Here is a 16,645-nt window from a genome sequence, read left to right as displayed (position 1 = left end):
AAATCTCCGGGCATTCCCACAATATGTGGAGAAAGGAACCAGACATCCCACAGCCACGCTTACATAATCCATCCAAGGAAAAACCCATTCGAACCAGACAAGGCCCAGTTACATACACTCGGTGAAGTATCTTAAACTGGACAAACCTCAAACGGGCAGGAATGGCGACCTCCTTGGGTGAGTACAAAGCAGATTGCCAGTCCTCATCGTCCAATTCAAGTCCGTCCGCACACCACGCAGCTCGGAGGCGGACCAGCAAATCAGCTCTGTTATTGATGAGTTTCTTGTAAATCAATGATATCGTGCTGTCGGGCACATGACCATCCAAAATGCGGTCCTCCAAGGGGGAAGACTCAGGAATATCAGCACCCGCAGCAAACACAGACAACAGAGCATGACGGATCTGGGCGTACCTAAAGAATTCATTGTCACCAAGCTCATACTCCACTTGAAGCACATCAAAGGACTTGACAGTACCCTTCGACCACAGATCGCCCACTTTGCTGATGCCAATCATATCCCATTTATCAAAGCCTTTCGTTTTCCACAGATGTCCCAAGCATTCCGAATCATACAGAGGGGTGGCCCGAGTAAACCTGCCACACCAACCCAAGGCCGCATTCGCATCACGCCACACTCTCACTGCAATCTTAGTGGGACCGGTCAGTGTTCCACGGAAACCACCAGAGTACAGCGCTCTGCTAAATGTCCCCCCTGGCAAAATAAATCTATCCATGGAGAACGCCGGGGCAGGGCCCGGTGCGTAGGTCGCATGATTAATCGCAATTAACTGGGAGGCCCAGCAATAACGTCTGATGTCCGGGAGGGCTATACCACCGTCATACCACGGAAGCGTGAGTTTAGCAAGAGAAATACGGGCACGCCCATCCCAGACCAGTTGTCTCTGTAGGCTCTCCACTTCATGAAAATAGCCAGAGGCAATCGGGTCGAAGGAATTCTGGAGTGCGTACAAAAATCGAGGCAGAGACATCATTTTGAAAAGCGCCGCTCTACCGAGGGGTGACAGCGGCAACCTATGCCAGCGAGTCACATCAAGCGTGAGCCGCTGAAGGGGGGGGCAATAAATTAAGCTCGTAACGCCTGGAGGGGTCCAAGGAAACATAAATCCCCAAGTACTTGAAACCGGTCTCCGTCACGTGAATCGGAAATCTACGCGGCAGTGGAGGGAGGTCTCCGGCCAAAAAGTAGATGCAGGATTTAGCCCAATTGATAACAAGACCGGAGTTCTTTCTGAAAGAAGTAAGAACATCGAAAAGTACATTCAGGGACTTTTTAGGGGAAGTGAGATATAAGAGGATGTCGTCCGCGTATAGCGAGACTCGATCCTCAAACTCAGGAGACCATCGGATGCCTCGCATAGATGGTTCCCAGCGGAGCCACTCCGCCAAGGGTTCAAGAGCGAGAGCAAAAAGCAAAGGGGACAGTGGACAGCCCTGCCGGGTACCCCGCCCAAGCGTAAAAACGCAGGACACTCTTCGATTAACAACCACCTGGGCCAGGGGACTCTCGTAAAGAAGTTTCACCCAGGCTATGAAGTCCGGCCCAAATACGAATTTCAAGAGGGCCGCCCAGAGGTAGGGCCACTCGATAGTGTCAAAGGCCATGGTAGCGTCAAGAGAAGCCAAAATGGCCGGTTCAGTAAGCGTCTCAGCTCTCGCGAGAACCCTGTGGAGTCTGCGCAGATTCAAAGCAGTGTTGCGATGCGGGATAAAACCGGATTGATCTGGATGGATCAAGTCCCCGATCACAGTTACTAAGCGATTAGCTAATAGTTTAGCCAAAATTTTGGGTTCGGCATTGAGTAAAGAAATGGGTCTGTACGAAGTACAACGATCCCGGGGCTTACCCTCCTTGGGAATGACGACGATGGTAGCATGTCGTTGGTCCAAGGGGAGGGAGCCAGACTCAAGGGCCTCAAGGAACATGTCCCGTAAATAAGGCGCCAGTTTGTCGGGTCGCAGCTTGTACAATTCAATGGGCAAGCCATTGGGGCCCATCGCCTTACCCGAACGGAGGGAACGAATAGCCACCGCAATTTCGTCTACAGAGAGCGGAGTATCCATGAGGACTCTGTCAGAGTCAGAGAGGCGAGGCAAAGCAATGTCCCGCAACAGCAATCGGGAGTCTTCCTCATCCCTATCACAAACGGAGGTGTACACTGTCTCGAAGTGGTCCGCAAAACACTGAACGATCCCAGCTGGGTCAGTGACACACTCCCCATCCGGCCGCTCAATCACGGGGACCACACGATTCACTCTCTCTTTCTTATCCAACCACGCAAGCAATTTACCCGCTTTATCACCCACATCATACAGTCGTCCCTGCTGCTCCCTATACATCACTTTCGCAGCGTCCGTTACAAGAGCCTTGTAGTCAGCTTGTTTCAAAGCAAGGGAGTGCAACTTGGCACTGGAGACGCCCATCCGAAGATCGTCCTCCAGAGCGGCTATCTCAGATTCCAAGCGCACAACCTCCACATTTGCAGACTTCTTAGCAGCGACAATCAAGGATAAGGACTGACCACGTATAACAGTGTTAAATGCTTCCCATAACGAAACAGCAGAAGAAACAGACCCCACATTGTCGTCAAAATAATGCTCAATAGCTTGTATAAGGTCCGAGCGGGTCTTGGGGTTACGAAAGTACCACGGGTTAATAGGAGCAACTCTACCCTCATCGCCCGCCCCTACCTCATACCGGAGCCACAAGGGGGAGTGATCGGAAATACCCCTAGGGAGCTGACGAATTTCTCTGATGGAGGAGGATTGAACCGCTGGCATTAAGAAATAGTCTAATCTAGAAAGGCTACCGTGTGCCCCGAGTGGAAAGTGTATTGCAACTGTGTGGGGTGTAGTAGCCTCCAGGCGTCTACAAGCCCGAAGGTCTCTAACAAATCACTCAACCACCTTGGCGCCCTGGGTAGATCCCTGGGAGGATGACGGTCAAAGGTGCCAGAAACCACCGAATTCAAATCCCCACCCAGAATCAGGAGCCCCTCAGGAAGGTCCAAGAGGGTTCTACACAAATCGGCATAGGTTAAAGCCTGCGGACCCGGGGGGACATAGACTGAAAGTATGGACAGTGTCTTCCCCTCCCACCTGCGAGTGAGCACCGCATAGCGCCCCCTGTCGTCAAGTCTCACCTCGTCAACTGCAAAAGGGAGAGAGGACCGAATGAGAATACCAGCCCCCCGGGACCCAGAAGTAAACCCAGCATGGGCCACCAACCGATAACCGCGCCTATTCATTGCCTGACAAGCATTGTCTATTAAATGTGTCTCCTGTAGGAGAACAATATCAGGGGAGTGACGCCTAAGGAATCGCAAAACAATACTTCGCTTAATTCGGTCCCCTAATCCATTGACATTCCAGGATAACAGTTTCAACTCGCCACCCCCATCCCCGAAAAGTAGAAAGAGCAGGACCCACATAGAACCCCACGATCAGTACGAATGAGAAAAACAATACGATGCCTCGTGAGTACACAAAAACACACACACACACCCCCACAACCCCCCAACTTGAACATGTTACTCCCCCCACCCTGCACCCCTGCGTAAGACTAATAAGCCACCCCAACTTGCAGTGTGCCTGTCGCCCCATTACTAAACTAAGCTACGCAAAGAACCCAGGAGGAGGAAGAGTCCCCATTCACCCCCTGCCACTCCCAGGCTGATCTAGGCCTAACAAAAGACCCAAGTCCAGACTCAGCTGAAACAGCAGAAAAGTTCAGACGCCGGGATCCACAGGTGAAGTCCTCATTCCGCCACACCCCCGTCGGCGCCTCCGGGGTGCCCAGTATGTTCTTTTCTTACAGGCAGAGAGTCAAGCCAGTCACTGACATTTTCAGGGCGATCAAAAAAGAATACACGCTCCCGATATTCAATCCGGAGCCTGGTAGGGAACAACAAGGAGTACTTGAGACCCATGTCACGCAGTCGCTTCTTAACTCCCTGAAATCCAAGTCTTTGCTTCTGGACAAGCGGCGAAAAGTAAGGATAAAAAGAAACGGAGGCATTTTCAAAGTTCACTGGGCCCTTGTCCCGTGAGGCCTGAAGGACAGCGTCCCGGTCCCGAAAGTGAAACAACTTGGCAATAATGGGCCTCGGGGGGCACCCGGCTTAGCCTTCCCGCCGGGGACACGATGAGCGCGCTCAACCGCAAAGAACTTGCTAAGTCCAGCGGGAGAAAGATAGTTGGCAATCAAGTCCTCCACCAAAAGGTCAACCCCCATAATCTCGAGATTCTCCGGGACACCAATAAGGCGCACAATATTACGATGGGCCCTGTTTTCGTAGTCCTCGAGACGACGAGCCAGTAGGTCATGCGAGGAACGCAGATTGCCGATCTCAGTCTGGGCCTCTGTGACATCCGCAGTAAGACTAGAAGTCTTCAAGCCCAATGACTCGACCCTTTCATTGGTCTTCGACAGATCCGCTCTAATCAGCGTAATGTCGACGGCCACGGTGTCGATCTTGGAGGCTAAGGCCTCGTACTGTTGTCCCATAGAGGCCTGCATGTTGGCTATGGCTCCCATGACGTCCTGCAAGGATGGGTCCGAAGACGCTGAAAAGAGGGGCTTAGGATTATCCGAGGCACGGCCCGCAGCGTCGGGCGACCCCTTGACTTGCAAGTGATCCATGATGGTAGTCTGATTTTGGCCACCACGGAGAGGTGCCTTGGTCTTGCGCTTCTGAAGAGGCTGTCCGGTAGCCATTTTGGAAACGGGACCCCGAAGGGTTCCTTGCAACCTGGTGAAAATGGCCGGGCGCGGAGTGTCCAGACAGTCAATAAGACTAGTTGCGATGATTGTAGACACAAAAGGGTCGGGTTGTAGGCAGTTAGCCGGGCCAGTACCAAAGAGCAAAGAGACAACAGGCCAGCCGAAGGTGGTGCCAGGCTTCACCTCTGCAAATCAGAGCCGGGAGCAGAAACCGAAACCGAAAGTCAGGAGGGGTCGACCAGAGGGGACCCCAGCAGCCGTTGTTGATCATCTACTCCACGGCACGCACAGCAACCGAGCCCCCGGTCCGCCTCGGGGTGGGCCTCAAAAAGTAGAGACGATGCAAAAGTGGACCCCAGCGTCCAAATTTGATTTTCCAAAGTGTACGAAGATCAGCAAGGATGTGCGAGCAAAAGCCCATCCTCGAAGTCAGGATGTTGTCAGGATATTCGTGAAGGGCGGCGCGGGTCCGAGGAGCTCTGTGCTCACGCGACCATCTTGGATGCCCGCGAAGCTCCTCCTCCCTCTTTTTTTTATTTTTTATTTATATTATTGGTGTATGTGTAGATATAGGTGTTTCTAATTTTTAATGTTTTTAACAATTTGTAAGTTATTAAAATAATTATTTAGAAATATTATTAAGTAAGTATACATATATTTTATGCATATATATGTTTAATTTATTTTTTCATTATATCTATTACTTATCATTTTAAACAATTTCTAATAATTTGAACTATGTTCTTTTATTATATCTATTATTTACTTTATTTTACATTGTTTTTTCAAAAAAACGATATTTTTAACAACAATATTTTTGTTTTCGATATTTTTGTACTTACCATTATGTAGATAGGACTTCGATATTCTGCACACCGATATTTTTGCATCTATATTTTTGTACCTCGATATTCTGACTGTTGATATTTTGTCAATGATCTGCCCCATCTACATCATCCAAAATTCGTTCCCTGTAATGGACCAGATTTGGACAGTGCTAGAGTAGGTGTACTAAGTTCCCCATACCGTAGCAACCCCTCCAGCATTCTTTCAAATGTCCTGAGGTCATGCATGAAGATATGCAGGAGTATGGTACCAGTAGGAAACTATTTTGAATGCCATCTCCGTACTTGCCATGTAATGTGCAGTGTGTCTGGCTCAATAGTAATTGTCCTCCCATTCTTTGAAGGTATGTTTCTTGCCCAACTCCGCTTCCCATCATCTTTGACCTGTTGTCTTGTCTGGTGTCATTGCCCCACCGAGACTCTGTAGAGCTCAGTGATAACTCATCTGTCATCCCTCTTAAGGAAGACCCATTTCTCGGAAGGTGTCAGAGGATGGTCTGCATATTGCCTAATGGCCGGTTGCATCACCCAATGTTGAATTTGTAAGTATTGAATACGGTCAGCCTCGTCTAAGCCATAGTCTGTTTTCAGGCAGTTAAATGGAATGATCCCCTGGGTGTCTAACATGCAACTTTTGCTCTTGCAACATCTATCCCACCAACGTCTAAACCTCTCCCGCTGCATGCCAATTAAAAAGTCAGGGTTAGCTAGTATGGGAGCAATGGGGAGGAGAAAGAAGTCAAGCCAGCTTGCAGCGCCATATTATCCCACACCCTGACGTTGGAGCCAGTCACAGGGGACAAGAAGAGACCCCACGCTCTGTGTTTACAGGGTAGCCATGATTCCTTCCAGATATGGAACCCCACCACCACCTGATCCATAAAGCACCAGCGTTTCTCGGAGGCAGGTCAAATCCACTCCACTCCACTCCACTAGGAAGCAGTGTTGGGAGGCTTGGAAATATCTGATCAATTAGGGTACGGCTAATCTCCCCTCTGTGGTTGTGCAGGAAAGTAGGTGCCTATGAAGCCACGGGTCTCTTCCTATCCAAAATACATTTTCTTTTTTATAAAACATTTTTATTAATTTTTCAGCACAGAAAACAAACAATAAGCATGCCAGTATCGAGCAACACTTCCACATTCCCATTTTCGACCCCCCTCCCTCCCCTCCCATCCCTTGTTCCAGGACACAGTTTCTTAATTCCATTAGTTCCTCTAGCATTATCTTCCAGGCCCTTAACAGTAGTAGCGCTGGGACCTGTGGCTCCGCCCCATCCATGTCCATCATAAACTCAGACCTCCATGTCCCTTTAAATGCCTCCATCTAATCCATGGTAACGACGCCATTTGCCCCACACCCTACCAAACTTCTTTGGGCACCCCCTTGCTTTGTACGTGACCCTTTCGGCCGCCATATATATATCCAGTCCCCTCCTCCACTCCTCCAGCTGGGGCATGTCAGACACTCCCCATCTCCGGGCCACGTCTCTTTTGGCACAACTAAGGCAAGCACCAGAAAAATCAGCAGTGGGCGGGCCAAGTCTACATCATTAGTCATTCCCAGGAGTACCCAACTTTGGGTCTAACGGAATAGCCTTTTCCAACACCTCTCCCAGTTCTGAAAGGACTGCCCTCCAATATGTTTGAATGTTCGACTAAATACATTTATTGATCCACAGCTGTAGGGTCCTTAAGGTGCGTATCAGTGGCAGGGCTCGGAAGACATAGAGAATCAGCAGGAATACTCTCATTTCGTCAGCTGCTATCCATCCCAGCCACGACAGCTGCAACCTGCAGTAGTTCACTAAGTTGGACAAGACCTGGGAGGTGAGGGCAGTGTAGTTAAGCATCACTGTCTTTTTTACCCAATGCCATCATGGGCCAACTGAATACAGAGGTATGGGATAAACCCTCCTGCCCATTCAAAAAGAAATGTGGCATGGATATATGCATTGTACTCTGGTAGAAGGAACAGGCTTAGTACTTGTAGATTAACCTTGAACCGGGAGACTTCCCCAAATGACGAACGTTCCATCATCAGGGCGAGGAGCGATGACATGGGATCAGAGATGGCGAAAATAGCGTCTTCAGCGTAAGGCTAAATATGTGATTCGCCACCATAGGGTTTCCTGTGATAGCCGCATCCTCTCTCACCTGTTGGGATAGTGGTTCCAAGCAAAAAGCAGAGAGGAGAGCGGACACCCCTGCTGAGTCCCCCTCTAGATTGGAAAAAGTTGAGGCAAAACTTCCATTGACTCTCACTGAGGCCGATGACGAGCTATAGATGTTCTGGGCCCAGAGTAGCAACCTCCCCAGGGTAGCAACCTCCTTCCAAAACCAAATGGTTGCAAGGTTACAAAAAGATCAATGTACCCTATTGAATGCCTTTTCGGCGTCAATTAAAAGGGGAGCTGTAAGACTCGAATCCGGGTCAGCTTGAAGTTAGATAAAGTAGTTTAGTTCATATTTAGGATCCCATCCACAAGGAAGGTATTAATAGGTGAACATCCAGCCTTCCACTACCTATACAGCTCAGAACATAACATTCTTCAGCATGACAGCATCACATTCCTAAGCACCTAGCAACAGGTAAGTAAGCTAAAGATACCACACACACTCCTTCCTTATAACAAGAAAAAAAATTAAAAAACATTGGGGAAGCAACATAAATATCTATTTAACAAAATCTTTTAAATAAGCAGGAGAATGAGAAACTCTGGAAGATTTTCAAATGCTTTGCGGAACAACAGAGGTATGATGTGACGGTAAGGAAGAGTCATTAAAGTTAAGAACAAAGTCTTTCCTAACCACCACAACCCTGTTCAAGTTGCAAAGGCGATGGTCGGCAGACTTGACAGCATTGGTGAAAATTTGTAAAACTTGGATGGGTTTTAAAAATGGTGCAGATGACTTCTTGTTGCAAGGATTGTTTATCAGAACCCAATCACCAACATTCACTTATGTTTTTTCTACACTTTTTTTAAAGTCATGAAGTCTTTTCCTAGATTCTATTTACTTGGACTCAACTAAGCTCTAGTTACCCTTTTCATTCTCAGAAAATAAATCAGGTTGCATGTCGTTGACCCAAGGTTGGCACATCTACCTCTAAAAAGTTCAAAAGGGCTTCATTTCGTGAAAGCATGAGGATATAGTCTATAAACCTTAACCTTCTTTAAAATTTCAGAACGTTAATCTAAATCCCCAGACTTTGCCATCCGAATGATTTCTTTTAGCACACAATTAAATCTCTCAACCATACCATTGGTTTCTGGGTGGTACAATGAAGATTTTTTTGTGTTTAATACCATGAGTAGACAAAAATTCTCCCATTTCCCTAAAAACTAATTGGACGCCGTCGTACGTAAGAATTGCATTGGGAATGCCTTCTCTGGCAAAGAGTTTATCCAAGAACAAAAGAACATGTTTCGTCTCAATCCCTCAAGTGACGGCTATTTCTGGCCATCATGAAAAAAATCAACAAGGACATACCACTCTGTACCAGAAGAAGAAATTGGACTAAGAATGTCTAATCCCACCTCTTTCCAAGGTCCATCAGGGTGATCTCTTATGACCAATGGTTGTACCTTAGATTTTGCCACTCTTTCACTCAACGCACAATCAACACAATCTCTAATTTTCCGCTCCACCTGTACATCCATACCCGGCCACCAATAAGACAGTCGTAATTTCTCCTTTGTTTTAGAAATTCCAAGATGTCCTATGCCAAAACTTTATTACATTTTCATTATCCTTGGGTTTAACCTTCCAACCTGTGCTGATAAATTTTAAAACCTCCATCAAATCAAGATCTGCAAGCAAAGCTTTTTTCCAACTATCTTTGTCAATGGCAATCTCCTCAATGACACAAACCATTTCTTCTTCGTCCTCTTCATCATTTTCAAAACTAAAATCATCTTTGGGAACTAGACGAGATAAGGCATCAGCCACTTTGCTTTCTACACCAGGCAGACACTTAACATCAAAGTTGTAGTCCTGTAAACCTACAACCCATCTTGTGATCGTACTTGAAACAGCATCGATACCTTTCTTTTTCAGAATTTCGCACAACGGTTTATGATCAGTTCTGATCTCAAAGACACCTCCCCATAATAAATTCTTACGTTTCCTCACTGACCAGTAAACAAAAAGTGCTTCTCTCTCCACCACAGAGTACCGTAGTTCAGCACCTCTCAAACTTCTTGACAAAAACACAAAAACAGAATAACTTGTTCCTGACCATTATCCCTTTGCAAAAGAACTGCCCCAGACCTTTTAGGCTTGCATCAGTCACTAAAATTGACCTTTTATCTGGGTAAAAACTGCCTAATTTAGGTGCAGAGTTCAACTTTTCTTTAAGTACAATAAATTCCTTTTCACATTTTTCATCCCAAATAAACTCACAACCTTCCCGGAGTAAAGTTCTCATTTGGACACACAAAGACGCAAAACCATAAATGAACTTACTATAATATTCCGCCATACCTAGAAAACTCATCAGCTCTTCTTTGTAAGTGGGAGATGACATTTTCTGTATGGCAATAATCAGACTTTCCTTTGGCATGATACCTTCTTCCGAGATAGTGTGTCCTAAATAATCAATAGAACTCCTCCTAAATTTACATTTCTCAATTTTGACAGTCAGAACAAACTCATTGAGCCTATTCAACACATCATGTTCCTTGTTATCCTGTCCAAAAATGAATATGTCATCTTGGTATACTCTAACACCTGTAAGACCTTTAAGCACATTTTCTAACGCCCTTTGAAAAACTGATGCAGCTGAAACCAAGCCAAAAGGGAGTCTAACGAAGTGGTACGTCCCAAGAGGAGTGACAAATGTCATTAAATCTTTAGATTCCTCATCTAATCTGATCTGGTGATATGAGGACCTCAAATCTATAGTGCGAAAAACTCTTGTTCCTTTTAATAACATAAGCATATCCACAATTTTTGGTAGAGGATAACAGGCAATAGCTGAGATCACTTCTTCAATCTCAATAGGTTTCTCCAAGTTTTCAGAGTCCCGAGGTGTGACGGGGAGAATCGGTGTTGCCTTTAGATAAGAGAAGATTTTATCTACAGGGCAGTCATTGGCTGTGCATAGTGTTTAGTAGAAGTCTTGAAAGATGTCTGCGATCTGAATACCTCCTCAAACCTCAGCTCCCCGAGGATTATGTATCATTTTGACAGTGTCCCTATGTGTTTTAGCCAAAGCTTCATACAGGTCAGGGCGTATTCGCCCTGTCGAGGTCCAGGTGTTTAATTTGTAGGTGCTCCTTTGCTAACTTCCTCCAAACCCTCTGGCCCCTGTGCATTTGTGGATGGTTTCTTGCTCGAGGACCTGTTGCTCCAGACCCTGCTGTTTCTACTTCCTGGGGCGGTTGTCTGCCGCTGCGATAGCAATCCGTTCCCCCTTGACTACCAGCTTCAATGCCTCCCAAAGCGAGGCCACCGACATCCCCCCGGTGTCATTGCTCCGGAGGTAGTAATCTCCAGGGGGCCCTGGGAAGATAGACATCAGATCTCTACCCTACAGGGAAGCATCATTGATGCTGGAGAGGCCAAGCCAGGCCAGGGGAGGGGGGGCAGCTGAGCCCTGTAGCAGGTGAATAGATGTGATCAAAGTTGTGAGATGCGCAGGATAAAGGAATAACAACCCCCAACAACATTAACAACAAAGCCTTAATGTTAGTAAATTAAATGCAAATGGAGAACTGGAAGTTGGGCATGGTCACGCCAAGAAAGTCTTGATTGAGTGCAGGTGTTTAGCCCTCCTTCAATCGCCTCAGACCAGGCAGGAAGGTATAGTCCCAGGAAATATTTGTGTGCTAAAGTCCCCAGGAACAAGAGGTGTAAATGGTCAAGCGGCCGTCTTGGCAGTTCCAGATGCCAGACTGTCCATCACAGCTTGATGTTTTTGAGACAGTTCTTTCGGGCCTGTTTGAGAGTGTTTCTTCTATTTGCTATCTTTCTGCCACAGTAGTTCACGCGGGGAAAGCCTCGGGGAACCCAGATGTCGATTGTGTAGGCGAGACGTCAGGCAGGACCAGGATGCAGCGTGCCTCCCCGGCATCTTCGATTAAAACCGCTTGCCCTCCCAGCGGAAACCAGTTTGAAGGAGTGACCCCAACTGTGGAGTACTTCTTTGCAGTGTAGGAACTCAGTGATTGGCTTGAAGTCTCTGCGTCGCTGGAGGGTGAGTACTGAGACATCCTGGAAGATCCCTATTTGGTGTCCGCAGAAATGGATATGTTGCGCAGCCCTTGCTTTTTTCATGATACCTTCTTTGGTCTGGAAATCATGAACACAGGCCAGGATGTCCAGTGGTTTGGTATTGGGGCTGCCAGGGCGACCAACTCTGTGCACCCTGTCAAGCCCCAAGGAGGTGTTTTCATCCCAACCCAGGATAGAGCAGAACAGTGCTTGAATGTAGCTCTGTATGTCGGAGTTCTTGGAGGCCACTAGTACACCCCAGAGGTGGACGTTGTTGCTGGGGGAACAATTCTCCAAGTCATCTGCCTGGGCCTGAAGCTCATTGTGTTGTTCGTTCAGGCGGATAATTTCTTGCTGCAGCATCTCAACATACTCGCTCCTTGCCAGTACACTGTCTTCCAGGATGAAACCGGCTCACCCACAGAGTTCAGGTCCTGTTTCACTTTGCACAGCTCTTGAAAGAGGTCCTTTTGAGGTCTTGAATATCTGCCTTGAGTGAGTTCAACAAGGACGCCAAGAAGGCCCGGGTCACTGGCGCCTGATCCTGGTTCGGGTCTTACTCGTGGTCTTCCTGGGGAGATCGTTGAGGGCCCAGTAGAGGATCCTTGGAGGCTGCTAGGTATAGCTAGTGATCATGTCAGGCATTGAGTATTTATGCTTGTCTTTTGCTGCTGCCATGTTGGATTTGAGGCAGACATAGATTTCTGGCCTCACTGCAGCAGAGTCCTGCTGCAGTGTCCTGCTGCACTGTCACCCCACTCACCGGGAGTATTCACAGAGGGGGGAGATGCCGGTACTGGTATGTCCTGGCCACAGATAGGCAGAACGTGTGTGGGTGCACCCTCTGGAGCTTGCTCAGTCAGTGTCATGAGTGATCTGCCCTGGGAATGCCGCACGGCTTACCCAATCCCCATACTCACTGAGTCCTGAAGGTCAAGCTGAAATCCTTCAGAGAGGAATGGAGCGAAACTCCTGGCAAGTCCAGCAGTCACTTTTGTTAGTCTTCCAGCTTGGGGGGGTCCTGCTCCTGTTGCAGAACAGGAGACTGCCCGGGCAGCACACGGAACACGCAGTGCAAGGCTGCTTCAGACATCGGGCCCAGCTGGAGCACTCCGCTCCAGGTCCAGGAATCATGAAATTTCACGCCATTGCCCCTTGGACCCTGGTGCAGATGACAGGCTCTCTCTGAAGTTCTGGTGTAGCTGTGAACAAAGCGATACAAAAGGGGATGGTGTAGCTGTGATCGTGGGGGACCATGCTTACATTGCTAGACTGCTTGGAGCCTCAAAGTTTCCCCGTGCTGCTCCTCCACCTCAACTCTGTCCCCCACCTGAGAAACCGGGCTCTGTTACTGCAGGGAATACTGTTGTGAGATCAGCTAGCCGCGGATGCTGATGGCTGCCATTTCGTCCCTCCTTGGCCGTAACGACAAAAAAAACAAAAAAACATGCATGTTGGCAGGAAATCACTTGCAGTGATGCAGATCTCCCGGCGGAGACAAGTAGGCCCAGTTGTGCTTGTATGCCAGTAGGCACCTGCTGTTACACGGGGATGCAAGAGTGAGCAGGAGGCAGTTCTCAGACTTGGGCAGTCGCCATTTCGCTGGTGATCAAACTGTGTGGGTCAGTATTGAAGCTGACTAGGATGTCTAAAAATGTTCATGAATCCCCTTACATGTATTAATCTATGTCAATCATGTGTATTAGAGGCAGGTGTACATACGAACACTTTTCTTTTGTGAATTGGGCCTATCGTAATTTCATGTGTGAGCCAATATTTAGTTAGGTTTAAACTTTTAGTGACATGATTCCTTTTATAGTTTAGAATGTTGCGGCGTGGACTATTTGCCCGGAAACTTTACCTGCTTGCAGAAGCTGTAATCTCTGAGAGAAAGGCACCTGGCGTGCGATAATGAGGCCCTATAGCAATTAACATCTCGGCCTGTCATTTGTGACTACAGATTTCCGTTTTTCTAATCTTAGCTGATCAAAATTCAAAGATTGTGATCTATCTACCTCCACTAGGTATTTGGAAGAGTCTGATATTTAAAAAAATAAAAGATCAAATACATAGTTGTAAATGCGACTTTTGTATCAAGAACATATACACTATCAACATACCATACCTGTTTCTCCACCTTGACAACACGACCTAACATACTGATGTCATCACTTGCATCATTTTCCACAGCATTTTTATCTCGGAATTTCTTATCTGTTGGGATTTGACCTTTTCCAAGAATTTGATCAACACTAAAATTAAGGAACATAATTACCAGAAGTTAAATAAAAATTACGTTTATCACAAGAACGACATAATTCTGACTCGCAGATGATTAACAGTGCAGTTACAAACAAATTCAAACACAGCTGAAGCTATGATCCGTTCAACGCACCTGATCAGGACTAAATGTCGTCTTTGCTATCGGAAGAGAAAGTCTACTGGAACCATAAAAGGAAGGCTTAGGAGTTTGAAAAAAAAACATCCTTTGTGATATGATATTTTATCAGAAGCAGGACAATAATTAGCTGAAGCACAGATTATGTTCTATTTGAAGGTATTTTTAATATGCATAACTGTTGTTATATGTAGGGCCGCATCACTGCTGAGTTAAAACACGAAACTGATTCATGCAATTAAAGGTGTACAATCTAGGCTTGCTCCTTAGTCACAACTTAAACCAGTAAACCTAAATTCTAATCCAATGTGAGCTAGTTCAGGAATGGCAAAAAACAAGGTAGGTAAGTACGGTGGTGACTGAGGAAAAGAGCGGGATTGTGTCCCAGGTGCCAGGAGGTTGAAAGGACAACATGTGAGAAGCTCCTATAAGGAGCATCAATCAATCAATCAATCATGCCATTTGTATAGCGCACTACTCACCCGGAGGGTCTCAAGGTGCTTGGGGGGAGGGGTATGCTACTGCTCGAACAGCCAGGTCTTGAGTTGTTTCCTGAAGGCGAGATGGTCCTGGGTCAGCCGAAGGTGGATGGGGAGGGAGTTCCAAGTCTTGGCATGGACCCTCACACACCCCGGAAGGTGTCATGCTTCAGCAGGGGTGGCTCGAGGCTCATGGTGGCCCTGGGCAGGGTGCGTAGGTAGGGGGCCCCGGAAGAGGGGGTCCGGGCGGGGCGGAGCGCAGAGACCAGTGAAGGGGGGGGGGTCAGTGTGTTTGGAAGTGGAATAGAGCCGGAGGCTGCCAAATCCCTGCCAGGAGCCGCCAGGCAAATATGTATCCATCCTCAGAGGATTCTTATATGAAGGATATTTATTGGCGTGGTGGCCCCTAGGGTTCGGTGGCCCTGTGCAGGTGCACAGCTTGCACATGCCTAAGGCCGCCCCTGGCTTCAGTATCAAGCAGCTCCTCATTGGGCCGGTGCTGCAATACCCAACGGGACTCATGTAGGGGCTCTTTGCCGGAGGTCTTCTCTTTTTGCAGATGTGAAGTTTGAGGGATGGCGGGAGCAAAACAATAATTGAGTAGAAACGGGAAAGTGCGAGTGAGAATTAAAAATAGCTATAAGCAAACCCACAAGATATCCTTTATGCACTGGGTTTGTATGCTATAATTAAAACGAGGACTGTTAAGTCGTGGCTGTAGAGGGGAAATATATAACCTCTCGAGCTCAAAATAGTATGTGTGTAGTGAATGGGATCAACATGTTTCATGTCTGTTTAAAGTCCAAGGGATCTCGGCATTTCGACAGGACCAAGTGATCCTCATCTACTCGAACAGGGATGGATTGAGTGTGTGTGAAGTGACGTACCACGATAGCTGTACTCGTGATGTAGTCCATCACAAGTAAAAAACAAGGTACCTTCTGGTTACACCTGGAGGTAGAATAAAACTGACACAGTAAGTTCGCCCAGGCAATCAGGATTCCGATGCTGGGGAGTGCGATGTTGGATTGTTGCAGGACAAAAATGGAAACAGATATGTTAAATAAACAGGCCAGGGTACACAAACTAACGTAAATAACTTCAAAGGCTTCAAAATAAATAAAGCAATGTACTATTCCTTGTATGGTTCTTTAATCATCCTTGACGGTGGTAGTTAATTAGCTATGCAGTTCAAAATATAAACAATCATTTTGTAGTGTTATGAAAATAGTGTGATAATTAAAATATATGAAGAAGGTGATGGTCGTAGTGGTAGAGGCGCACCCCCACCAATATGTAGACCCAACACCCGGCCACACAGAATGCCAGGTACGAGTTGTAGGTCTGGGAAAATGGCTTACCCAGATCTGTGAAGAGGCTTTGCTACAGGGGTAAAGTGGTGAATCTAACAGGGAGTGCCCACTCAAGAGGGGTTATGTCCGCTTAAACACAGTAGCCCGAGGCATAGTTGGGGATGCCAATGAGCATGGGAGGGAGGGGGAGGAGCCTGAATCACCTCTTGTCAAGCGTACCCCAGCTAAAGCCAGGGAAACATAACAAACTGTAAGTACATGATCCTTGGTAGTGCTAAAGGGGCACAGTTCCATGTGGGACGCCCAATTGTGGTAAAGAAAGGGGATGGCCTCATGGCTGAGGCCCCTAGAGGCTGTGACCCGATCTCTCAGGTGGAGGAGAGAGGTGGTCCAGGTCTTGTAACAAATATGCAACAGTGTCGCTGCAGGTCATGGTAAATATCAGGGGGGTAGCGTAGGTACTCATAGTGATTTGCGCTCCGCAGGGTATGCGACCTACCCAGGTTTGGTGCACACAGAAAGTGCTGTGCTTCAGAGTGGGAGGGGATCTTAATGCCAGCATGACTGGTGTGTAAGGAAAAGCTGGCGTGAGGACTTGTGCGGAGTGCAGCAAGGCGTAGACGCCATCTTGGAATCTTCCGTTTGGGGGCCA

The 16,645-nt window shown here is 47.4% G+C and overlaps 1 protein-coding gene across 1 annotated transcript in view; it reads right to left on the bottom strand.

Annotated features, from left to right (window-relative positions):
* The window catches only part of KCNQ5 (potassium voltage-gated channel subfamily Q member 5), a 1,025,261-nt gene that overhangs the window by 10,593 nt on the left and 998,023 nt on the right, over positions 1-16,645 (bottom strand). The window contains exon 13 of the mRNA XM_078647596.1: positions 13,929-14,055. Coding sequence (XP_078503722.1) covers positions 13,929-14,055 — 127 coding nt within the window. The remainder of the gene's footprint in view (positions 1-13,928; positions 14,056-16,645) is intronic.

Source organism: Lissotriton helveticus, chromosome 6 (genome assembly GCF_964261635.1).
Source record: "Lissotriton helveticus chromosome 6, aLisHel1.1, whole genome shotgun sequence".
Lineage (NCBI taxonomy): Eukaryota > Metazoa > Chordata > Amphibia > Caudata > Salamandridae > Lissotriton > Lissotriton helveticus.
Note: the sequence above shows the minus strand (reverse complement) of the source record. Positions and strands in the feature narration are given on the sequence as shown.